The following is a 26,588-nucleotide window of genomic DNA, read 5'->3' on the forward strand; positions in this document are numbered from 1 at the left end:
CTGCACTCAGTGGGCCTTTTTGTCAGTCAACTGCATGTAAAAATAATCCCCCATAGATAACACATCCTTCCTGCAGGTTCTTCTCTGCAACCCACACTGAAGAGAAACCTGCTGCTGAAATATGTGTTAATATAATATATGTATTAAGATAGATTTATCCAAGAAAAACCACTGTCTGCATTGTCGTGTTTGTTTTTGAGTCCACTACCATCCATCCAACGTGAGTTTCATCTGCCATGTGTGTGTGTGAGTCAACTTACTTTTACTTATAAGTCGTTATGTCAGTGGTTTTAAGTTCCTGAAAATGACTTTCCTGAGAAATGATTACATGATTACAGTGCTGTTTTCATTGCTCAGCTTTATTTCCGACAACAGTATTACAACATTTCTTACTTTTAACGAAGCTGTTAAATAAAATATATTATTTACAATCTGCAGAAGGTCAGCTGATGTTCCTATGGCTTGTTTGTGTTGGTCGGCTGGCTGATCTTTGACAAATCCCCAAAAGACACGGTGGCTGAGCCTCGCTTCGCTGGTTTGGCCTGGCAGAGACAAAAAAAAACAATAAAATGATTAGAGTGTTGTGATTAGAGTGTGGCTTCAAGGTTTCTTGTTATTTAGAATATACAGAAAGAGAAGAAACAGACAGAAAAACTCAAACTGTCAATAGGAAATTAAATGAACATAATAATCTGTCCAGTCTGTTTGATGCACAGTTTGAACATCCTCGATTCCAGAGAGGAGAGGAGAGGAGAGGAGAGGAGAGGAGAGGAGAGGAGGAGGGATAAAACAGAGAAATGAGAAGAGTTCCAGGTTGATGTTTCTGCAGAGCACCTGTCTTACCTGAGACTCGTGAGGCTTCCAGCCAATCATGTAGAGGATCTCAAAGGTGGCAGGGATGGACCCGTCCTGGTTACCGTACATCTCTGAAACATTTTCAGACAAACAGGAAATAATGAAGCAAAACATCACTTTGCTTTTTAGCTTTTGATAAAGTTAGGCCAGTAGTTTCCCTCTGCTTCCAGTCTTTGTGCTAAGCTACAGAAGGCTAACCACAACAAAGATGAACCTGATCATTAAACTATACTGACAGTGGGTTCAAACTAAACTACATTTACTCAGGTACTGAGTCATACTTCTAGTCTACTACATCTCAGAGGCAAATGAAATAGAAAATATAATCAGCTAATAAATAATGATGTACTTTTATGGATTAAGGAGGCAGGACTTTGCCCCAGGAGAATGGTGTTTGGAACCAAAGTCATTTTAAGGTTTGTTGTCACCATGTTTCTTTTCCTAAACTTAACCTCCGTAACTTGTTAATTATGTAACGTTAGTACGTAATATCATTCATGGGGCACTATTTCATGAGATATCATACAAACTGTTGTATGAGGACACGTTGACTTATAACAGTGGGCCCTATCCCACAGTCGGTGCAAAGTGGCACACAGTGCAGCTCAACTGTCATTGTTAGTTTCAGCCCAACATTGCTGGCGTTTTCCCGTCCAGCACGTTGCAAATGTTGCAAATGTTCTTGCGCCCATCTGTGCTACCATGGATGTGTAGGTCTTTAAATGTTAAAATAAGGTGTGGTCAGGCACATTGTTGACGTATTGACGTATTTTGAAGGCAGCAGAAAGCGTTTGCACCATTGTCCAACTGAAAATCTGGTGTTAAGTCTTAAAGGTGTCATTATTCACATACTAAGAGGTGCTTCCATAAGTGGATTCACAACGTGCGTTCACTCTGCTTGTTACACACACATGGATGTGTGTATGGGTTGCAGGTGGGTGAAATAATACATAATTACTGATGACAATATTAATGACATTCTGTAAAATGTGAACGTAGCAGAGATCAGAGCAGAGCTGCTCTCAGACTCCACATTTAGAGAGACTGCACGTTTACACACAAGGAGCAGCATAACTTCATTGATCATTTCAGAAGTTAAAAGATTAGTTCTGTTTCCTCTGTCAAGTGTATAACTACAGTTTTAGTTTCAATATTTGCTGCAGTGATAGTGTGTAAAATGTGAATGTAGCAGAGATCAGAGCAGAGCTGCTGTCAGACTCCACATTTCGAAATACACTGCACATTTACACAGGAGGAGCAGCGTAACTTCACTGATGATTTAGAGAGGTTAAAAAATAAGTTCTGTGTCATCTGTCAAGTTAATAACTACAGTTTTTAGTTTTGCTGCTTATATGTTCCACGATATTTGCTGCAGTGACATTGCTGTTCTGACTGCATTACACTCATTCCAAATATGCCATGTAAACAGCAGTGTACCATTTGCACCTGGCTTTAAAGGGAATGGGAGAAGACATTCTGATTGCTTGAATTCATATCCTGCCCATAGCACACCTACGATTAATTAAAGGAGAAGTCCGGTATTTTGCACTTTGAGGCCCATTTCTGGGTTATTTATGATGACATAGAGTGGCTAAGACCAAAATAGTGATGATTGCTCATTTTCGGAGGATTTGGCTTTCCCCTGCCTGGCTTAACACTGCTGCCTATGGTCATGTGTGAACCTGTCCTAAAACCACCCTAAACATTCGTTTTCAAAGCCATGAAACTCACCGAGTGGTCAGTGGTGTTCGTTGATGTTCTGACATAAAAATTGTAGCAAACTGTGCAGCAACCCCATTGCCCCTTGCGCCTTTCTTTGCACCCACATTATGCGCTGTTTAACTTGCAACAGTGGAGTTGGACACTTCTTAAATGCACTTCAGACCATGAGCTATAGAGGATTTAAAAAGAGTCCAGAGTATTTTTACACTGCGATGATGCTAACTTTACTTAAGTAAAAGATCTGAGTACTTCCTTCACCACTGAAAACGATAATGTGGTAACAACACAGTAAAGACATCTTCAGCTATCTAAGAAACAGAGTACAGCTTTGTTCCACTGTTCTGGACTCTGCGTTTTAAGAAAAGCAGCTTGTGTCTAAGAAAGAGGAAGTTAAACCAGCAGAGTCCAAACACCAACAGAAATGTGTCTATTTCAGGCTGATGTGTCAGTGTGGATACCGATGAACAAAATGCACCAGATCAGTGAAGTAAACAGTGGAACGAAATGAGAACCAAGAAAACAGAAGTATCAGAAATACAGCCTGACGTATCAGCTGTTCCACCAAATTAAGTAATAAACTAAGTTTATATGAGCACATATGTGGAACAAGTCAGGCTTTAGTCTATATTTTTCTTATTGCCAAAACAATCCTAAAAAAAGACCAACACCTACAAGATGTCAGTCGCTCTCAGCTCAGAGCTCACTGGTTCCTACTGAAGACACTGATCTTTAAAAACAAATAGTTGCATTAGTAATTTCCTCAAACAGCTGCTCACTGTAGGTTATATCAAACAAACAAGAGGAAATTGTACATTTGTTGGGGACTACTTTTAGCGGTGGATTAATCCACATTTGGTGCTCTAGTTAGTATTTGTGCCAGCAGGACGGTGTATATGGGATGGAGGCAAAATAGACTACAGCATGTGTGTTGAACTTGTCACCCAGTGACACAGAGAGTGTCTCAAATCACATGCTTCCGTTATTACACCTCAGTGTAGTACACTATGTATGTACAGTACGTACTTTTGCGTGGTGCACTAATTTCAACAGGGTAGTGTTGTCTCAAAGTGACAATGGCTTTTTTTTTTTTTACCGCCTCTTCTTTTTCTTCAACCTATTTTTAAACAGCGAGTTGCAAACAGAAGGTGAAGGATTATCACCAACATTTGACCACTATCTCAGCCCACACATAAACCAAACTTAGGCCACAGTGTCAGTGCTGATTAAAATGTGCCGCAAGTTAGCTAGCCAGCAAATGCTAATGTCAGCACTTGCATTATTGTTTGTGGTACCAAATCATTACAGACCCAACAAACATTACTGACGGCTTGGTACTTAGTGCAAACACTTGTCTGACTAACAGGCTCCTTTTTGTCCCCAGCTGCCATGTCAAATGTTGAGAAGTTTGAGAAGATGGCGACTGTTGAGGGTGAGAAGTGTCCATCATTCCACACTCACCTTTGGTGTGAGTTTTGACTGTACTGTGCAGTGTGAACACACTTAGCACATCTGTGCTCTCAAAATATTAAGTGTTTAGTACAGAAATATGTGATGTGAGACACACTGACTGATGGGTTTTTAACAACAGCAGAGGAAGAATATACATCAGGCTGCAGATATATATATCTATATACCCTGAACTTACGGTAAGTTTGGTATTTTTTAACCTGGACCTTATTTTCACATGTTTTTGTATCTCAGTGACTAGTGGGATTGAGTATTGAGCTTTTCAGCTGCAGCCGGCACCACAAAACAGGCTGCAGTGTAACCACTATGGGCATGTTCGCACCAGCAATTTACATCCACTTAAAGTGTTTGTATTTGCCACTGACAGGTTCAGATTGTCATTTTAATTGTGTGTGATAACATTATGGGAGGGATCCCTACAGAGATAGAGCTTTATGATATTGTGTAAGATCCTTTTTGGTAAACAGCTCTGAAATCACCATCTTTAAACCCACCAGACTCCATTTAAACAAACAATAATTTCATTCAAAGTCGACAGAAACAAAATCAAACAATCCAACAATCAGCAGCTCTAATTTGGTTGAAATTAACCCTTAATTCACCCAGTTAAATGTGACAACATGCTGCCTCTGTACATGCTAAAAGTACTGTTTATTTAAATGGAGTCTGGTTGGTTTGGAGATGGTGATTTCAAATTGCTTCTGGTTAAACTAAAAGGATCTTACTCTTTAACATCAAGGTCTATCTCTGTAGGGATCCTTTCCATAATGTCAGACACTTTGAATTACAGTCTGAAACTGACAGTGCACAAATGCCCTGAGTGGTTACACTGCAGCCTGTTTTACCACTGCCGTCTGCAGGGCTCTCTCTCCATACTGGACCAATTTAAAAAGCAGGTGTTTCATCAGTCACTTAGACACAGAAACATGGGAAAATAGGGTCCAGGTTGAAAAACACCAGTTACCCTTTCAGCTCATATCAAGGTATCTGAAAACAAACTGACCAGATATCCATGAGATTAGCTGTAGTGATGCTAAAAGAAGTTAATAACCTAATTTTGGAGAAGTGGCATTTTCTTTCAGTTGTGAATAAATGCATAAACGTATGAGTGACAATTTTGGTATCTCATCTTAGAAACTCTCATATATTTCTATAAATATTTCTATGGTGGCGGCTGGACCCTGAGATCTATTTTGTTCTCTGTGTTTCCATCATTCAACAGGAAAGTGTGGTAGCTGATCACTTTCTTCTTTAAACTCACCTTTATAAATAGCTGCTGTTGCTAATATGGTGTCTCTGTGCAGCAGCGACCTCCTGTTCCACGCACAGTTACTCTCACCCATACCTACACATTACGGAAATGAATAAAAGTTTGCAAGTCATGTAGGATAAAAGCTGCCACGGTTAGTTTAAAGGCGTGAACACTATGATGTAGGACATGACCACAGAGATGAAGCAATGTGACAAAAACAACAAAAATCAAACATCATAAGCTCCTTCTTTTTTTTTTTTACACTAAAAATATTCGGCACACATTTCTAGCTTGTGATATCCAGCAGGATGGAGACTCTGCAGACATTTCACATCTTAACTTCACACACTTTTAAACTGGTTTTATGTTGCAGATAAATTAAACTGAGTCATGTATTAAAGAAGAGCAGCTTATACCTTGAAGGTCGGTCATGACTTCAATGATTCCTGGATAGTGAACCTGAACATCATCAACGTCCTGAAACAGAGAGACAGACAGTCGAAAGACGAGTTTTAACATGTAAAAATCATAAAGATTAATGTTTTAAAATTTTAGCCTCTTTATATTTCTATTTTTGATTCTTAAAAATGTTCGCATTTAATGCACAGATTTTTAATTACTCATTATATTGTATATTGTTGTTTATTTTGTTTTAATCTCTGCAGCATCAACAGTAATATAGGTTAAACATTTACTTCTACAGTAACTGAACAGAGTGATGTGTAAGTATTACTTTATACAGATATGTAACTGAAACTAATTATTTGTTTTATTAGGCACTTGTCTGCATTGTATGATGTCATCAATGTGTCAGTGTGAGAAGTTTAGGTTTTTGAACATATAAGACAAAATCAACCAGAAGAAACTTCCAGTGAGGTGAGACGGGACTGTGACCGGTCATGTCGTCTGACAGTGTTTGTTTCTTACCACAGTGAGCATGTTGAAGCCGGCCTGGCCCAGCAGGTTGCCCAGGTCGGTGACGGCGGTGTAGGGGGAGACGTGGGGGGAGAATCCTCCTTCTCTCTCGGTCTCGGCGAGCTGCAGGGAGCACCGCAGCTCGTAAAGAGTGTCCCCGCCCACCATCGCCCCGATGAACACCCCGTCAGGCTTCAGCACCTGGTGGATCTGAGCAGAGGAGGAGGAGGAAACAGTTACTGTAAGTACACTGCACATTTCCTCCAAAACACTTCACAGGTGAGTTGTCGCTGTCACAAACATCCTCTGAAGGCTCATCACAGTTGATGCAAAACCTATTAACTTCACGACTGAGGAAACTACGACCTCTTGTGGGAGATCATCAGAAGGCAGAGACACACAGCTATAAAATCATTTATATTCTCTTTTTATTCTCACCTGTTTTAGAGCTCCAGGCAGGTCGTTTATCCAGTGCAGGCTGACAGACCAGAGAACAAAAAGTGAGATTAAATACACAGAAAAATCTGACAGTTAACATCCGTGCCTCTGAAAACATGGATGCTTTACACACATTTCCCCCCCCATCAACACATAAGATCTATACAGTCGGCACAGTTCATGCAGAACACTATGATGTCACAGTGAAGCTGACCTTTGACCTTTTGGATATAAAATGCCATCACTTCATTATTTTATGCTGTTAGACATTTGTGTTACGTTTTGTCATAATTAGGATATGAATTGCTGAGTTATGGCCAAAAACATATTCAGTCACAGTGACCTTGACTGTGGACCTTCAACCACAAAATTCTAATCAGTTTACTCTTCAGTTGAAGTAGACGTTTGTGTAAAATTTAAAGGTATTCCCTTACAGTGTTCTTGAAATATCGCGGTCACCAAAATGAGACAGATGCAAGGTCACATTGACCTTGACCTTTGACCACCGAAATCCAATAATTTCATCGTTTAGTCCAAATTAACACATGTGCCAAATCTGAAGGAATTCCCTCACAGTATTCTTGAGATATAGCACTCACAAGAATGACACAGATGAGGTCACATCGATCTTGACCTTTCATTCATTCATTCATTCATTCATTCATTTCATTTGGCGTTCAACCTATGACCACCAAAATCTAATCAGTTCATCGTTGAGTCCAAGTGAACGTTGGTGCCAAATTTGAATAGAATAGAACAGAAAGCCTTTATTGTCATTGCACAGGAACAAAGGGATTCTACGTATACAACGAAATTGCGGGGGCTACTTCTACGGTGCAGACAAGTACAGATAACTGCGAACAACATTTATGAAACAAGATTGTTGTGTTACAGACACCAAGACAATAAATAAGTAGAAATTCCCTCAAGGTGTTCTTGAGATATTGTGTTTACAAGAATGAAACAGATGGACGGACAACCTGAAAACATAATGCCTACAGCCACGGCTGTCGCTGGTGTGGAGGCATAAAAAACAAAACAGAAAGAAATGAATCTAAATCTTTGGTTCTCTGCGGGTCTGGCCAGCAGACTTCATCCACATCACATATTGTCCATCTGTCTCGAGCTTGACAGCACATAGCAGCAAATATTAATAGTGTAGCAATGTTTACAGTTTTGCTGTAAGTGTGTTATTAAATCACAAACTGAGTGTAAAATAGAGAGTGTGCATTCGCTTGGGCCCACTTGATAAATGAAGAATCACAAACACTGTAATCACCTCAAGCTGCTCATCACCAGGTCGAAGGTGTTTTCTTTAAACGGCAGAAACTCCTCGTCAGCGAGAACGTGATGAGTCGGGATCTCACTCTGTCTCCTCTGTTTCTGACGATCAGAGACATAAAATAAATTCATATTAGCACCATGTATCAGTAAGTACAGCATCCATTGCTATTTACTGTGATTGTTTTCGCCAGGGTTCATTCATCTTTTAACAAAAACCACTGCCATGATAGTGACTGGGACGTTTCTATGATCGCATAATTGCTCTACAGATGGGGGCTTTGAGGAAAGTCTTCTAGACATTTCCATCTCTGGATAACATCATGTTGCCCACAGAGAACCTGCAGATGTGCCACATGTGATAGTTTTTAGGATTTGTTTCAACACTCACCAGAGTTTCTTCTGAGATGTCTGTCAGGAACAATCGCTCCACAACATCCTGAAACGCCCACAGGCAAAAAACACAAAGTCAGTTGAGGCTAAATGTGAATAATTTAACTATTTAATTCAATTAATGAGAGTTTTTGTTTTTTTTTTAAGATATTTTTTGGGCATTTTTTGCCTTTAATGGACAGGACAGTTAAGTGTGAAAGGGGGAGAGAGAGAGAGGGGGGATAACATGCAGCAAAGGGCCACAGGCTGGACTCGAACCCGGGCCGCTGCGGCAACAGCCTTGTACATGGGACGCCTGCTCTACCACTAAGCCACCGACGCTCCTAATGAGAGTTTTTTGAGCCACTGAGAACAGTAAGTTTCTCTGTCGTATCGAGACCCACTCCATTCCATATTCCATTTGTACCAGCTGGAGATAGTCTCTTCACTCAGAGAAGAGATTTTCCTGGTGCGATAACTGCCTTTAGAAAATATCATGGTTTCATGGTATCATGATATTACATGATTATTATCATCAGTTACAATAAGCTTTAACGGACTGAAAACAAAGCAGGTCTTTTTGGTTTAACAAACACTTCAAACACAACAGGTTGGTGCTTAACCATTAGTGTGCTGCTAATTAAGATCTGAATCTGAGGATATTACGTGTTCCATGGTCATGACTGTTGGGTGTGTTTTCATTGGTATGTGCTGTTTGTGTAACTGTTTGTCTAATTTGTGTGTGACCTTCTTGAACAGAGCTGTGTGAGGACGCTAAAGCCCAGTTTCCACCAAACACTTTTAGTACAGTACGTTTAGAACCAGCAGTAACCCTTCAGACATGGTACCTAGACCCTGGGTCTGTTCAGACAGTCCTCTTAAATGTGGGCGGGGTTGTTGTCACTCACTGCNTAGTTGTAGTTTACTGATGTATGAACAGAGGTTACATAAAACCAGAGTGAGCGTCCTCTACTGACCAATCAGACTGCAGGGTTTCTAGCTCCACCTTTTAGTACCAGATCTGTGTGCTAGGTACCCTAACAGAGGGGGGACCAAACATGGGGACGGTGAGGAACGCTTCTGTTGGTACCATCCACAACAAAAGAAAAAAAAAGGACACTTGGCACTGTGTCATGATATGATATTGCCACACAAAAATATTGCGATACTATGCTGTATCGATTTTTTTCCCCCCACTCCTAGTAGTTAAGCAAATGTACACACTGTGATAGCTGTGTGTTTTAATACGATTTCACAGTATAACCCTGCAGTTCAGACTGTACCTTGCTTAAATGCTCTGCAATGTGACTTTTTCCTCCACCGATGTCCAGAGCCAGAGGAAACGTCCTGGGAGGACAGGAAGAGGAAACAACATTTGAGAAGAAGGACAAGAAAGAAAACCTGAGTAAGGAACCAGCTGTGTCGTCCTAAACTCACCTTGCAATGTCATAAACCCGATCTGCCACTCGACTGCCAACCTGCAATAATAATAAGAAAATGTAGTAAAAGTATTAAAAAAAGGCCCCTGTGATTATAATTAGATGATAATGACTCTTGTGTTGACATCCTGCGACCCTGCGTCCTCATATGAGGACATTACATTTTGTGTTTGCTGCAATTTATACCTCATTCTGCTTAAATTAGACCTGCTGACCGTTTGTTTGTTTAACCTCAACATAATACACTAAAACATTAAAATTATTAATGTTATTCAAAGGAAAAGTTTGTGGAACTGGAACCATGACATGTTTTACAGTAAAAAATGACTTCAATCATCACAATAGTTTCATATTAGGGACTGTTCATTAGTTATGAGGGGGGCGGGGGGTGCAAATGTTTTTGGCTTTAGGTAGGGGCTTAAAAATGGTTGTATTTTTTTTTTCTACAGATTTTTAAAGAAGACAAGCATTTAAAAAAATCACCAAAATTACACTATTTGTCATGGCCAAAAACTGTAAAAAAAAAATAAAAAAAATAAAAAAATAATCATAGGATTCTCAAGTTTCCAACAGTCCTCTGACATTTGTTTTTTACATTTAAAAAAATAAAATAAAATACACGACCAAATTTGATCTTAAAATTCTGATGTCATCAAAATCACTTTATTCTACATCTTATTTAAAATTTGCCCAAAAATAAATGGTTTACTGACCAGCATGCACGACAAGAGTGAACAACCAAGGCTTTTTTCAGTTCGAGGATTTTGTCTTCAACATTTAACTATCAAACATCAAAGGGGTAAATTTTCAATTTTAATAGGGAGGGTCGTGGCTTTTCAGACAGTCAAGGAAAAATATTTGCAGCTTCGAGGAGGGTCAGAAGAAACAAAACAGAGTCACACAGCAGCCCCCCCCCTCCCCCTCCTCTGACAAGTAAAGAACAGTCCCTTAGTTTTGATGAACAGACTAGGTTTCAGCTGGACTTTATAACAAAACAAACATAACAAAACATCACATTTTTAAAACTCTTTATATGTTTTGTGTCTAAAAATCTACATTAGTTCAGCACCTAGAGCTGTCAGATAAATGTAGAGGGGCAGAGGCAGAGTGGTATTAATGATAAAGACTCATATTTCACCTTCTGTTCAGTACTTGAGTTAAAGTTTTCTATCTCTATGACAGGTTTGTACCTCGTCCCTCAGGTAGTCAAACTGATGTCCGTCCTGCAGTGATGCAGCCCAGTTCTTCTGCCTCCTCTTCATCTCCCTGTTGAACACGTTCATGGTGCCTCTGCCCAGCACAGACAGCCCTCTGCGGGGCTCAGCCCTCGGCCCGGCTGCCAGTCTGCAGCAGGGGGACATGATCCGGCTCCAGCTGGCTGAGCCAGTCTGCAGCAGGGGGACATGATCCGGCTCCAGCTGGCTGAGGAGGCTGCAGGACCGCAGCCGGCTGTCTGCAGGACTCTCCGACACACTCCGCTGCTCATGGTGGAGCCTTCAGGGTCTCAATGAGCTGAGAGTTACAGCAGAGACTCTCCGAACATCACAGCATTGTAACTGTTCCAACAGCTGAGCTGAGCTGAGTTGACTGCTTCCTGTCCTCCACTGTGTGACCTCAGCGAGGAGGAGGAAGGAAAATGTGGAACTGGATTCTGCTGGGCTCGCTGGAAACACTGGAACTGGATCAGGGTCTGGAAACAGATTATAACCTCCTCAATTACATGTAATAATACTGCAGCTGCTTCTACTATTAAAAATAGGGCTGCAAATACTAGAGTTTCTATATCTTATTAATATATGATTATTTCTCCAATTATATGATTTATTATCAATTCCATAAAACGTCAGAAAATTGTGAAATACCTCTGTGATGCCTTCACACGTCTTGTTTTGTCCAACCATCACTCCAAAACCTAAAAATGTTCAATTTACAATTAAGTTAAACAGAGGAAAGCTGGAAGCAGAAAATGTTCCTATATTTGCTCAACAAATGTGCTAAATTTGCTAATTTATTGATGGTGATTAGTTTTCTGTCAGGCAACTAATTACTGAATAACAAAACAAGTTACAAGTTAGAAACACAAACTCTGTTATATCTGACATAATTACAAAGTAACTAGATATGAGTGTAATTATATAAAACTGCTGTCGTCTGACCTAAAATATTATTATTATTATTATTATTATAAGTAGTAGTAGTAGTAGTTGCTGTTGTTGTTGTTGTTATTGATTTTGTTTGTCAGTCCACCTATCTCTCAATACTTTCCACAGAGTGGGGAAACACATCTTTCAAACACTGACAATGACCTATTTATATATAAAACATTAAAAAAAAAAAATCACTATAGAATTAGCTATTGACATTTAATTTATAATAAATCTGCTGAGCTTAATTAGAAAGATGAAAATGTTTGTAAAGACGTCCACAGAGTTGATTGTGATTGTGATTGTTTAAAGTTTACAAATGTCATCATTTTGCTTTTAAAACTATGGTCTAATTTATAAGTATTATTGTTAAAATAAAAAATAAAAAAATATAATATTATATATAATATATATTATTATCAGTAGTATTATTATTAATGATGATACTAATACTACTGACAATAATAATAATAATAATAATAACAATGTGTTATTTATTATTATTATTACAAAAATCGCATTTTTTTTAATTGACTTTGCTTTTTTGATCTAAAAATACTAAATAATATCAACGATATAAGGACTTAAATGCATCCACAAATTATTTTCAACAACTAACAATTTGAACTAAATATATTACGAATACTAATAGTTTTGATTGATAACAGACAAAGAAAAACATATTTAGCTAGCGAGACAGTTTTCTGAGCTTCATGTACTCTCGGTGCGCGTTTTCCCTCAATTGTCCCTTTTCGCCTGCCTTACCAAGAAAGGGGCGGGAAGATAGAAAGGTCACGGAAGAGGTGCATGCTGGGTAAACACGTGTAGAAGAAGACTAGAGCAGTATCGGTACGTTTTTATGACATTTGTTAATTTTAAACGCTGTTTTAAAGTGATTTATTACATATATTTTGACATGTTCACGCTCAGTGTTGTGTTTAATGTTGTCAGCGGTCTGGTTTCCCGCCGTTCGTGTCCGTCTTCACTGTTCGGACATTTTGTTTACATGTTGATCGCGGTGCGGAGTTTACTGAAACTGAACCACAGCGGAAGGTTTCTGACACAAGACAGTTAATTTACAGACGTTTATCACAGTATGTTTAAAATAACACGGTTAAAACTGTTCACTCTCACTCTGTGGTGACTCTGAAGCCTGAGTGTAGACACTCAGCTGCAGGTAATGAGGGGTTTCATCATTATTTAACTGTGAAATGTAAATAAGTAGGCTACATTTATTCACTCAAGTGTACTGTACTTGAGTATTTCCAATGCTCCTCCATTTTATACTTCTACTCCATCAGGTGAAAACTCAAGTAATGAACATATTAATGCATTACTGATTAGAACTGATTATATGCATATTAAGTAGTTCTTATTTTTTGTGCTCTAAGCAGGTGTGTAAGTACAGACAGTGCAGGCAGTGTGATTGCATTGGGGCCCCTGGGGTGGAGGGGCCCATAGAGAGAGAGCGGGCCCTTGCAAGTGATTCAGATTGCCACCTTGGAAATATACCTGTGTTCAAAGAGGAATGATAAAAGATAAGATAAGATACACCTTTACTGATCCCACAATTGAGAAATTCCAGTGTTACAGCAGTCAAGGGTAAAGAGTCAAATTAAAGATTTCAATATTTAAAAAACAAAAATATTAAAATATATTAAAAAAACAAAAACAAAAAACTAGGCATGCAGAAAAAAAGTACAAAAAATACAAGAAACAGCAATAAATAATAATAATAAAAATAATAATAATGAGCAGTGGATAAAAAGTGAGCATTGGATTAAAGTGAACATATTTAGTGCAAGTGAATATTGAATGTGCAAATAAACAACAACATGGGGGGACAGCAATGCTTATTGTAGTGTTTATAAAGTGTCCATAGTGTCCCTAAAGTGTCCATGAGAGAAGAATGTTACTGAAATAAAAATTAAGCCATTTGCTATATGTCCTCGAAAAGCAAACCCATGTGCACCATGGTTTCCTCTTTTATATTTATTTTCTTTTAAATAGGTAGTATCTAAAACAAAATTATATATTTTTTCTACACAAGAAATAAAATGATAAATTAACTTAAAAACTATTCAATTAAATGATCGATTTCTCACTTTATTTATTTATTTATTTTGTCAGATATGCAGTGATGATTAATGGGTAATGTAACGTGGGTGATGTTGATGTTGTCCAGGGTCAAGTCTCTAATTGTGTCCAGACAATATGCAGAGTAACCTGTACTAGGGCCGTCATAATAGTGCGCACTGGGGCCCGTCGTAACTTCCTTATGTAATGGCTTTAAGTATATTTTGATGCTGATACTTTTGGATTTAAGAGTATTTGTCTGTGCTGCCTTTATTTCAGTAAAAGATAACTTCTTCCACCACTGATTATTAACCAGTTTACATTTTTTTCAAGTCATCGTTTAGTTGTAAAATGTACAAAACAGCCTGAAGTGTTTTGATCTCATAATGTGAAACTGATTAATTATATCCGAACACAAGCTTAAAAACTCGGTTTAGAATTTTATTTTATTGAAACTATCAAAACAGAAAGTTTTTGTTGGTTTTACATGGTGAGTAACCTAAACTATTAATCGACCATAACAATAATCATCAATGCATTTTCAGCCTAATTAGCTACTCGTGTCGTGTGTCGTGTGGGTACTGCAGATGGAAACTAGCTGTTAGCTAAATCTGGTGTTATGCATCTCTTCTTGTGATTCGAGATTTATGTTTATAACACATGGTCCCTGTTAAATAAAATTGTTAAAAACAAAAAACAAAAAAACTAGTCAAAGCCTAGATAACATATTTTTTTTCTTCAATACGTAAAATCATTGTATAAAAATATGTTGTCAGGTTGTCCCGTCCATGTCTGTAATATGTGACTGATTTATGATGGAAAATCAAACATCTTGTTTTCTGCCAAATTCTCGCTTCATAAATCACCCTGGATTAAATCTGTGCAGGTCCCACCCAGCACTTGCACATCAGTAAGATAATCAGAGAGGCTGGCTCAGTGATTGGCCTCATTCCAGACTCACCTGAGGTCACTGTAGCAAAGAGAACAAGGGCCAAACTAAAAACAGTTATGGACGATGAAGGTCATCCTTTACACTGTGTTTTTAACAGACTGAGAAGCTCATTTAGTGAGTGGGCCAGGACGCAGGACACTTAGTTCCTCTCAACGAATCAGAAGGTCTTTTGTTCCAGCAGCTGTCAAATGTTTTTAATGGATGTTTTAATAGATGTGCTCCCAGCTGTTGGATATGTCTCAAATTGCTTTTTATTGTGTCATTTATTGGTTGTATCTTGCATTTGTAATTGTTGTGCAGGGTGTAGGTACTGTGTGTACATTGTTGTCTTTATGAATTGAGTTGCTTCTGGTGGCAAGTGATTCTCGTTGAGGATTAATAAATCTTGTCTTGTCTTGTATATTGAAGGACATGATGCCAAAGCCTGGCTTTTTAAGATTTTTTTTAGAATTTTTTTTTTCACTAAAGATGAAAATTAGATGTAGCTACTATCTCTGGTGCGGTAAAAAAATAACTTCTTTCTTACTAAAATATAAGGTAAAGTGTATCCAGTATGTTTTAGTGCCATTTTAAGAGTTTTAAGCACATTTGAATGATTATTGGGATAATCTTGACATAGAATTTTAATATAATCCCGTGTCTAACCAAAACAATACGTTTTCAACAACTTGCTTAAGAAATGTGAACATTTTTTTGGTCTTCTACATATGATAAAGGCTGCTAAACTCCTCAAATATTAAATGTTCTATAAACACTAGCTTGCCAGAAGACGCATGTTCACATGGTATGAGAAAGAAACTTAGAGCTTGTTGTACATGTTACCCAAGGTATACTCTGTTTTTATTTGTCAGGTGACGTGCGAGTTTGCCACCATGTCATCCAAAAAGAAACAGGATGGCGATGAGCGCTTCCTCCGGGTGCAGAAAGACCCCAGATTCTGGGAAATGCCTGATAAAGAGCGCAAAATCAAGATCGACAAGCGCTTCCAGTCCATGTTTCACGACAAGCGCTTCAAGGTGAAGTACACGGTGGACAAACGAGGCCGCCCCATCAACCAAACCTCCACGGAGGACCTGAAGCGCTTCTACAAAGTCTCTGACTCAGAGGACGAAGAGGATGAGGAGGATGTAAAGAGCAAGAAGGTGGCAGAGGGCAAGAAGAAGAAAAAAGTGAAGGAGAGGCTGTTGAAGGCTGATGAAGAGGCGAAGAGAGGAAAAGCAGCACAGGGCAGAGACGGACAGCAGCCTGAACGAGGTGTCAGAGTCATTGAAGGAGGTGAGAAGATGTTTCTGAGCCTCATGTTCACTGATGCAGCCGAGGAAACTCATCTGTGCCTGTTTGTTACTGCAAATTTATTTTTAAGGGACAGACCGCAAATAGTGGTAACTTCCAGTTTCACAAATGATTGTTGCCCACGAGCTGCTGATACATTTGAGTCTCACAGGAGTTTCTCATGGTAATGCATGAGTCACAAAACGGTGCCTGTTTTGATAAGTACAATGTCTCAGTGTTAGCGGAGGCCTGTAATACAAAGTAGGATTTGAAGTTAGCGAGGTAACTTCAGGGTTAACTCTGGGTTTTCAGTACTACGAAGCTGGTTCTCTTTTTACTGGGACAAATCACTGTGGTAACTGATGCTGACAGTTAACTTTAGAGTTGGGGATCACAGCCCGTCAACAGCCCAACCTCTGACCCATCAGGTCACTGAAGAATAAAAGTGTCCTAACATGGACAAAAGTCTGGAGTGACAGGTTAAAAAATGAGCCTCCATATTTTTTATAGGCCAACAGAATCGTTTCATTGTTACAGGCTTTTTATTTCCGCTGGTTTTGAAATAGAGCTTAAAACAAACACAGAGATCATTCAAACACTAAACCAATGCATTTAGCTGCATTTTAAGTTGTGCAAAGTTTATTTAAGTCCGCAGTGATATCTGACAGTGTGGCTGATTTATACTCCACTGTCACTGTAGCTCACATGAGACACCTGTGTGATGAGAGCTGGAAATAAAAACAGAAGAGAATATTTTATTAGAAAAATGATCCACACAATGGCTTCATTATTATAAATGCAACGTTTAGGTCAGAAAGACCTCATCAGTAACTCAGAAATAGTCCAGCATTACTTTAAAGTGTTTTATGTGACATTTTCAGAGTACAGTTTTATCTCATATCATAAAAAGTTCTTCATTCATGGTTCTGATGTCGCTTGTAATTTATAACCCCGCCACTTTCACATGAACGTGCTCGTGACAGAGTTGACTGACGTAGTTGATAACCAGGCTGGGTATGTTGAGCTTGCTTCATAGTACAGCACAGGAAATGAGTTCATGTTGCAGATTTGATAAAAGAGAGTGACCCAGACAGACTCACTGAATTTCTCTACATTCAGGTTGAATTTTTCTGTTAACCAGGCAGCTGCAGTAAACTTTTTGTTGTCCTAGTATCTGTATGGTGCACTGATCATACATTTGTAGCAGGGTATCCGCGGATCCTTGAAAAGTCTTAAAATGTCTTAAATTCATTAGAAATGTCTTAAATTGGTCTTAAATTCATTACTCAAAGGTCTTAAAATTGTTGCGGCAGGAATATTTAATCTGACTTTCTTTCTTTTCTTTTCTTTTTCTTGCGGCACTTTTCTGTGAGTGTCCATGCGCCGTCCAATAACTGTGCACGCTGGTGGTAGCACATAAACAATGAATGGGTTTGTCTGCAGAGGTCTGTGCTTTGCGCGCCTCTGTGTGAAAAGGGCTTAACGGCACCCACTTTTGGGAGTGGGGGAACACTGCTCTCTCAGAGGCCAAAAGCATTCCCCTACTTCTAATTTTACAAATTAAACATTGGTTATAGTACAGCGGTTTCCCCCGACCATTGCTTATATTTATAGTTTTTTCGGTCTTAAATTCCATTCAAGGTGGCATTAAAAAGGTCTTAAAAAGTCTTGAATTTAACTTACTGAAACCTGCAGATACCCTGTGTAGCCACGTCCTCAGAGCCTCAGATTCTTACTGCAGCTTTGTATTTTTTCCTCAGATGATGAAGATGAAGAGAAGCAGCAAACTGCAGAGGCTGATCTGGGAGACAGTGTCACAGACGGCAGTGAGGAGGATGATGATGATGAAGAAGGAGACGACGATGATGATGATGCAGAAGATGAGAGTGTCGTGGTGAGTGGATCAGAGGAGGATGAGGAGTCTGGTCTGGATTCGGAGGAGGACAGTGACAGCGGGCCGGATCTGGCCAGAGGGAAGGGAAACATCGAGACCAGCTCAGATGAAGATGAAGATGAAGATGACGATGACGATGTGGACGCCATCCTGAGGCAAGAGGAAGAGGAGATTGAACACGACTGGGGGGAGATGGCCAAAGATGCTCCACGTAGTGAAGAGGTGAGGTGGAGACTGGTGTGAAGGAGGAAGGTCGCTGACCTGACCAGGAAACATGAACATTTACAACATGCTTTAACTGTTTGTGTGTCAGGTTTCTGCCCGACTGGCCGTCTGCAACATGGACTGGGACCGGATTAAAGCCAGAGACCTGCTGGCTCTGTTCAACTCCTTCGTACCTAAAGGAGGAGCTGTGCTGTCTGTCAAGGTAAAGCCAGTGAATGAGCATCAGCGGGCACTATAAAGCAGATACAAACTGAATACACCCTGGTAAAAGGTCTAGTCCACACTTAAAGATCATTTTCTAAATCAGGTTTGGGCAGCCTGCGGCTCTGGAGCCAGATGTGACTCTTGAGCCCCTCTCCAGTGGCTCTATGTGGCTTTTACAAAAAATGCCATTGATTTGAAAAACAGTTATTTTTAACGTTTTAATTTAATTTGCATGGCTGTAGGTGATAAATTGATTCCTACATTTTCCAGTCGTAAAAATGTGTAGCCTATACACTAAAAAAAGTTTTAACATTCCCTCATCTAAAGTGTGCGTCATACATCTACGACCTGGCGCCTTCTCCTAAATTTTGGTGAACTGAAGTAGTGCTGGCTAGTTAGTGGTGGAGACTCCCTCGCTAGGCTAGCTATTGATTCCAAATCCAAAAAAGAAAAATAGTGTGTCTCAAATCACATACTCCTGTTAGTACACTTCAACGTAGTACACTTCTTGTGTGGTGCATAAACTTCAACAGGGTAGTGTTTTCTCTAATCGCACTCTGCCATTTTGCACTTACCAAAAGTGACGACAGCTTTTTTTTAACCCCTTCTTCTTTTTCATTTGCTTTTTAAACAGTGAATTGCAAACAGAAGGTGGAGCATTACCACCAACATTTGACGGCTATCTCCGCCCACACATAAACCAACCTTGCGCCACAATGTCAGTGCTGATTAAAATGTGCTGCCGTAGCTAAGAGCAAGTTAGCAAGGGTGACAGTAGCTCAGTCCATAGGGACTTGGGTTGGGAACCGGAGGGTCGCCTGTTCAAGTCCCCGTCCGGACCAAAATATGGAGCGTGGACTGGTAGCTGGAGAGGTGCCAGTTCACCTCCTGGGCACTGCCGAGGTGCCCCTGAGCAAGGCACCGAATCCCCCAACCGCTCGGAGCGCCTGTCATGGGCAGCCCACTCTGACATCTCTCCACTTTGTGCATGTATAGGTCCAGTTTGTGCATGTGTGTGTTCGGACCTGTGTGTAATTGACAAACAGAGTGAAAAATTGAATTTCCCCTCGGGGATTAATAAAGTATATAAAAATTAAATTAGCTAGCAAATGCTAATGTTAGCACTTGCATTATTGTTGTGGTGTCAAATCATTATAGACCCAACAAACATTACTGACGGCTATCATGATCTTAAAATTGAAATCTTTCACACCCTTTTGGGTCGCATTAAAAAATACATCTTTAAATATTGGTTCCTTTATTATGAAGAAACAAAAGTTTCTGTTTAAAATTTTGTTATGTTTGGTGTAAGAGAAATTAACAGCAGTGCATGCTGGGTATTTGCCAGATCTACCCGTCAGAGTTTGGGAAGGAGAGGCTGAAGGCAGAGGAGACTCAGGGGCCGCTGGAGCTGAAAGCTCTGCCCGATGACTCAGAGGACGACACCGAGGACGACAGGTAACACACAACATGTTTTTATGCAGGTGATAGCTGCGACCAGAGGCTTTATGTTTCTAGGTTGTCCGTCCGTCCCATTCTTGTGAATGTAATATCTCAAGAACGCCTCAAGGGAATTTTTTCAAATTTGGCACGTACTGTACCAAAAGTGTTTTGTGGAAACGCGACTTCTGAGATCTCGTGGAATTATAAAGAATCATAAAATAGAAATACTCAAGTTAAGTACACGTACTTCAAAACTGTTTGTAAGTACAGTACATGAGTAAATTAAATCACTGCTCTGCTTCTACAGGTTAAAGTTTCTTATTAAAAAACCACCCTGTTGGACTGATACAACAGTGTGTGTTCTTCCTCTGGATCTGATAATCATGTGTGTGATGGTGTGTGTCTTCTCAGAAATTACAGAGAGAAGTTGCGTGACTACCAGTTCAAGCGGCTGAAGTATTTCTACGCTGTGGTGGAGTGTGACTCGGTCGACACCGCTGCCAAAATCTACCAGGAGTGCGATGGCTACGAGTATGAGAGCAGCTGCTCTGTCCTGGACCTCCGGTGAGAGAAGAGAGAACACAAATCTCACTGATCTGAAAGTAATTTAAATATTGCTAAATAAGCAGTGATTTAAAACTGCTGTTGATGCTTTTTTAACAGGTTTGTTCCAGATGAAGTCAAGTTTGGCGAGGAGCCCAAAGACGTGGCCACAGATGTGAACCTGTCAGCTTACACACCCAAACTGTTCACCTCGTCTGCCAACGCTACATCAAAGGTAACAAGATTTATTGTGACTTTCAAAAATACTGTCAGTATGTAGAAGAATAAAAGTCAAAAGAAAGGAGAAAAACGTGGAACAGACACACAGACAGAGTTTTCCTCATTATATAGTAAGATGACAGACAGAACTTTGAAATTAAACCCATAGTTGTTGAAAAAACAGATTTTCCAATAAAGACAAACAACAGGACGTTGGGACTGATGTGTGTATGTGTGTGTGTGTGTGTCTTTCTTTAATCCATTTAGGTGCAGCTGACGTGGGACGAGACAGACAACGACCGCGTGACCGCCCTGAACAGGAAGTTCAACAAGGACGAGCTGCTGGCCATGGACTTCAACGCCTACCTGGCCTCCTCCAGTGAAGAAGAAGAAGAGAGTGAAGGAGGAGGATTTGAGTTTGGAGAGCAGGAGAGCAGAGACGATGACACAACAGCAGATGGTGAGACAGTGAATAGAGACACATTCATGTGGTTGCAGCAGCTTCATTGTTTTATTCTTTGATGAGTCGTGATCTTTTTCTTGTTCTTGTAGCTAAACAGACAGAAGGGCCTGTAGTGGAGGTGAAGAAACCACAGGAGGAGGAGGAGGAGAAGAAGAAAAAGAAGAAGAAAAGCGAGGAGCAGATCTCCAAGTACAGAGAGCTGCTGAAAGGCATCCAGGACAAAGAGAAGAAGCTGCAGGAGGACAAAGGCATGGAGATGGAGATCACCTGGGTGCCAGGTAAGAGGAGACCTTCTCACCTCCAGGTCTATTTAAGCTGTGTTGAGTAATGTGGAAGTTAAAATAAGTCTTAATTAGTTCAGATATGGGTGACATTTTAATTGCTAGATGAGTCGAAGACAACAAGCACACCTGCTTATTTAGTGGTGCAAAGAATCAGGTCCCCCAGGGTTGATTTTTACTCTTCAATTAGGCTTAAAAAAACCTATCCTCGTTATAGAATCTCAGTCTCTCCAGATGTGAATAAATCCTTTGGGGTGCCCACTAACTTGCCTGGTAGAGCAGGTGCCCCATGCACAAAGGCTGTGTCCTTGCCGCAGCAGCACCGGTTCAATTCCAACCCACGGTCCTTTGCTGCACGTCATTCCCCTCTCTTGCTCCCTGTCATGTTACATCTGTCCTATCAAATAAAGGCAAAAAGCCCCAAGAAATATTATTTTAAAAACAATATTTCACCCCAAATAAACAGAATAAATGTGTTGATGAGTTATAATTTCATTTTGCTAAATAAATAACATTTATTTTTTCCAGTCTTTCTGCAGAACAAAGCATCTATATGATGTTTTATGGTTTGCATTAAAAAGTCCTGAACTCCCCAGTTAGCAGCAGTTATGGGCTGTAGTTAGTTTATTAAATGTGTGTTTGGTCTGCCTGCAGGGCTGAGGGAGACGACGGAGCAGCTGGTGAAGAAGAAGTTGGAGGGCAAAGACAACCTGACGCCCTGGGAGGAGTTCCTGCAGAAGAAGAAAGACAGAAAGAAGCAGAAGAAATCTCAACAAAAAGAGGTGAGTAGGACACATCAGCCGCACCAGAGATAACGACAGGTGTATCTGGACTCTGAACTGTATTCACCACTCAGTTCAGTCTCCCCTAACTGTTCCATCTGTAGTCTTATTAATTAGTTTTATATCTTCTTTTGTATCAGGGCGAGGATGACGAAGACCTCAGTGATGACGAGCTTCCTCCAGACGTGGATCTCAGTGACCCCTTCTTCGCAGAGGAGCTTGCTGCTACAGGTGATCATTATTGTCACTGAATCAGTCAGCCTGTCATAGCAGGAGTTTGCAGGACAAGCTTGTGACTATTTTGATAATCAATGAATCATTTCAGTCAATTTTCAAGCAAAAAGGTACAATTTTACTGGTTCCAGCTTCTTAAATGTGAAAATTTGCTCTTTTTATTGGTCATTTATGATTGGAAATTAAGAGTTTTGGGGTTTGGACTGTTGGTTGGACAGAAGGTTGAAGAGTTGGGCTGCGGGGAATTGTGGTGATAATTTTTTTAAATGATTAAATGATTAACCGTGATAATATTTGGTACATTAATCAGAAAATATTCATGAGTTGCAGCCCTGGTGTGTTTTGAAGTGAGATGCTTGTACACAGTAGTGTTTCATATTGTATTTTAGCATCAAGTTTTATGGGTAACATGGGGTGATTAATTCATATACAAACCCAAATTTTGTGGGTCAGATATTCCTTTAATTTAATATGTCAGGGTTTGTTGATTTGTTTTGTGGTTTTGAAGTACAAAAGGTATTTTTATTTGTAGTGGTTGGTTCTGTAGACTCGACTCAATGTTAAATTAAATGTATAGACAGTGTACTGTAGTTGTTCTGTCATATTAATCTCAAAATGGGACCAAACCCTGCATGTATGTAGCTTTGAGCATGGTAATTAATTTCTCACCTTTTATTTTCTTACTTAAAAAAGCTTTGACAGTTGGTACGGTAAGCAGGCCTTGTGAGTTTGGATTTTGTTTGGCAGCATGTAGACGCTCCGGAAGGTTCAGTGTGTTTTCTGATGTGTCTGCAGACATGAAGAAGAAACAGAAAGGGAAGAAGAAGAAGCAACAGGAGGAAGAGGAGCGGACAGCTGAGGAGGATGAGGAGCTGGAGAAACAAAAGGTCAGATCAGTCCCAGCAGCTCCACATGTGGTCATCACATCTGTTACCATGGAAACCTGTGGATCAGGGCCCGATCACACAGAAAGCACTTTAGCAGCTGGAGGCGGCTTTTTGTGACTGTTTTTAATGAGAGTGAAGCTTTTTGCTTTCTGCGCTTTAGTCCTCCTAAGTAAAACTTTACTCCTTGAGTAAAAAAAATAATTCAATTCAGAGTGGAAAAGTGCCCCACATCATCTCCACTTTTTTTCTCCATTGTCTAGTCAGATGATCTGAGAGGTGGGCCTTCTGTGGTGGTCATGACAACAAGTTTACAGTGGGGAAGATGGGCCTCGCATTTTGGAACCTGCAAAACGCTTTCTGTGTGATCGGGGCGTCAGAGCGCCAGCCACATGATAAACATGTAACTCTGTGTTTGTGTGCGCAGGCGGAGATGGCGCTGCTCATGGAAGACGACGCCGACGAGGCCAAACACAAACACTTTAACTACGACAAGATCGTAGAGCAGCAGAACCTGAGCAAGAAGAAGAGGAAGCAGCTGCTGAAGAAGGGCGAGGAGCCGCTGGAGGGCGACGACTTCCAGGTCTGTTTAATGATACGATGTTTTGTCATGTTTGGGTTTGGACAGCTGGACCAGTGCTCCAAAAGTTTACTTAAAAAAATAAAAGAAATCAGGGATCAGTTAACTCAAAATTAATGTATTCTCTTACCTGCTGTGACAATTAGTGCATTAATCAGCCATGAAGATATTTTTGGTTTTGTCTGTCCCGCTTTTCAGATGTGTGTTAGATATCAGCTGATACCCCTGTGCAATGGATGTCAATGGGATACTTTAACCAGCCCACATTTAGGTTTCATAAGCAGTATATAAATATTTAATAAATGGTTTATAACACAGTATAATGTAGTTTTCAACAGATTTAAATCTTAGTTAAGGGCCTGTGTCCACAGTCTTTTCTTCTGAGCAGCCTCTTTCACTTGTTCCTAATGAGGAGAGAGCATATGTGACCACATGCAGAGACACGTAGAGACTAAATCAAGGCCACAGAGAACCTCTTAACAAATACCACAAGAGCTGAGTGATGTTTTGACAGAAATCAGAGGGGAGAGAAAAGCTTTATTGCCAACTAGGATTGCACATACAAGGAGCCCCCTGCTGCGTTGTCTGATGTTGCCGTGCTTCAGCCAAAAAGTTGCACATGAACACACCGCGAACACTCCAGCCGACGATCGAACGTTGTGTGCCTGCGTGAGAGAAAGTAACTCTCCACACCCGCAGACGGTGGTCGTCTGTATTTCATTCAAAAAGGGAAACGGGAAGACTAGGCTATAGATTATTTTATTATATGAATAATTAATATTGCAAATACAAATTTTACTTTTGGTACTAGAATAATAAAATAATTTTCTTTTTCAGTTCACTGAATACATTTTGAAGAAAGAAACTTAATCTTTAAAACTTTCTCCTATTTGATAAAACAGATGCTGGAAAATTTTTCCTTGAACATAATTAACAGTTGAATAGGGTAGGTCAATAAATTTCTCAACACTTAAATCACAATAATATCGTATTGTGACAGAAGTGTAATGATGATATCATATCGTGGGGTCTCTGGTGATTCTCACCCGATATTTACCTTGTGCCAATGAACAATAACTCAACCCATCAGGAAACGTTTCTGCTGAAGAGAAAAATAATCTGACCTTATGAAACAAGTTTGTTTTGGTCTCACTCCTTCTTGACTTTAGCTCTTTGTTTACTTTCCTCACTTTCATTCCTCTTCTCGTGCGCTGAGCTGAACTGACAGACTGATTTCATTCACCACCGGGCTCCGCCATCAACAATTCAACGTGCTGAATTGGCCGAAAAAAAGCCGACAGAGGCTGACGAGGGGCAACAATGCGGAACACCGCACTGACTAGGGCGCCAGTCGTTCACCGACGGCCCAGTTTGGCTTGGTGTGTCCTTAAGATTAGGCTTGAAAATGCTAAGTCATGGAACGTAGGAGTGCATGAATCTTTTTTTTTTTCTGACGATGTGTCATAAAATCTCAGTCTATTTCTTATATAAAATTTACGGAATGCCTCTCACGTTAATCTAACGCACATCAGGGTAGTGGAACAACACTCACATTAAGTTTTGAGCCATGACGCTCAGAGCAGATGATCCACAGTCTGCTAGCGAGCTGTCCTTGTATCCTGGACAACAAGAGGAGGCGTAAGTTTAACAAAAACTGATTATTTAACCAACAGTCTGTGACATAGCTGAAACCAATTCAACTCAAAAAAAAATTTCATACTTGGCCTGATGGGAATCAAGATGGTGGAACCTCATATGCAGAGTGAGAAACAAAAAATTGCTAAGACAACTCGCAAACAAGCGCCGGGTATTTTACATTTTAACTTTTTACTAGACCTGAAAAAATATGTTTTATGTCACAATAAACACTGATGTTTTTTCTTTTTTCTTATTTAATCCAATTTTGGTTATTGTAAAATTGGTTGTAAATTTTGGAGTGGCATTAAAAGAAGTCTTAAATCTTACTTGCACTAATCTGCAGAAATCATGATAAAATAGATCAAATACACAAGTGCGGTGATTTCAATGTGTCCACATTGGTGTTATTATTTATATACAAACCCTCTCCTGTCTGTCTGTCTGTGTGTGCAGGTGGACGTTAAAGACCCTCGCTTCCAGGCCATGTTCACCTCCCACCTGTTCAACCTGGACCCGTCACACCCCAACTACAAGAAGACTAAAGCCACGCAGAGCATCCTGGCTGAGAAGCAGCGCAGACGAGCGGACGAGCAGCGCCGCATGGAGGACATGCTCAATGCTCAGAGGGACACGCCCACACAGAAGGAGCCCGCCGCAGTGGCTGGAAAGAAGCGGGAAAATGACTCTGACGCTGCAACAGTTGAGGACGCTTCAAAGAAATCGATGGACCCCGGTTTGTCTCTGCTCATCAAGTCCATTAAAAGCAAAACGGAGCAGTTTCAGGCTCGGAAGAAACAGAAGTTCATGTAAGTTTGACTTTCTGCAAACGTTTTTACAAGAAAACGGACTGAGACTCTGGATCCTCCTAAAATCACAGTCAACACTTTATCAGGTGAGTTTTACCTGATGACAAAGGATCTACTGTTTGTTTTTCATGTGTTTGTACAGCAAAAATACCATGAGATGAGAAATCATGTACATTTTTAGTAAAAACAAAACCCTGCTGCATCAGA

The 26,588-nt window shown here is 40.1% G+C and overlaps 3 protein-coding genes across 4 annotated transcripts in view; 2 read left to right on the plus strand and 1 right to left on the minus strand.

The window, feature by feature from the left end:
• Positions 1-26,588, plus strand: part of kif16ba (kinesin family member 16Ba) — a 291,583-nt gene that overhangs the window by 54,017 nt on the left and 210,978 nt on the right. The gene's annotated exons all lie outside the window — the stretch shown is intronic.
• On the minus strand, positions 341-11,227 carry ndufaf5 (NADH:ubiquinone oxidoreductase complex assembly factor 5). 2 transcript variants are annotated; one of them, XM_050043813.1, is made up of 12 exons: positions 11,131-11,227; positions 10,932-11,089; positions 9,740-9,780; positions 9,586-9,649; positions 8,322-8,369; positions 7,929-8,032; positions 6,650-6,689; positions 6,224-6,421; positions 5,713-5,773; positions 5,306-5,389; positions 844-926; positions 341-542 (listed from the first exon to the last, which is right to left on the minus strand). In XM_050043813.1, the coding sequence occupies exons 1-12, from the start codon at positions 11,225-11,227 to the stop codon at positions 456-458; spliced, it is 1,065 nt and encodes a 354-aa protein (XP_049899770.1). In that variant the 3' UTR covers positions 341-455. The 2 variants fall into 2 exon arrangements, with proteins under 2 accessions (XP_049899770.1, XP_049899769.1); XM_050043812.1 differs by lacking the exon at positions 11,131-11,227 and having other exon boundaries at positions 7,929-8,026; positions 10,932-11,102.
• Positions 12,673-26,586, plus strand: esf1 (ESF1, nucleolar pre-rRNA processing protein, homolog (S. cerevisiae)). The gene is made up of 14 exons (XM_050043724.1): positions 12,673-12,734; positions 15,765-16,188; positions 17,946-18,301; positions 18,393-18,506; positions 19,857-19,966; positions 20,363-20,515; positions 20,615-20,729; positions 20,981-21,173; positions 21,266-21,454; positions 22,112-22,239; positions 22,380-22,470; positions 23,269-23,360; positions 23,785-23,940; positions 26,029-26,586. The coding sequence occupies exons 2-14, from the start codon at positions 15,786-15,788 to the stop codon at positions 26,383-26,385; spliced, it is 2,457 nt and encodes an 818-aa protein (XP_049899681.1). The 5' UTR covers positions 12,673-12,734; positions 15,765-15,785; the 3' UTR covers positions 26,386-26,586.

This window comes from Epinephelus moara, chromosome 5, assembly GCF_006386435.1.
Source record: "Epinephelus moara isolate mb chromosome 5, YSFRI_EMoa_1.0, whole genome shotgun sequence".
Classification (NCBI taxonomy): Eukaryota; Metazoa; Chordata; class Actinopteri; order Perciformes; family Serranidae; genus Epinephelus; species Epinephelus moara.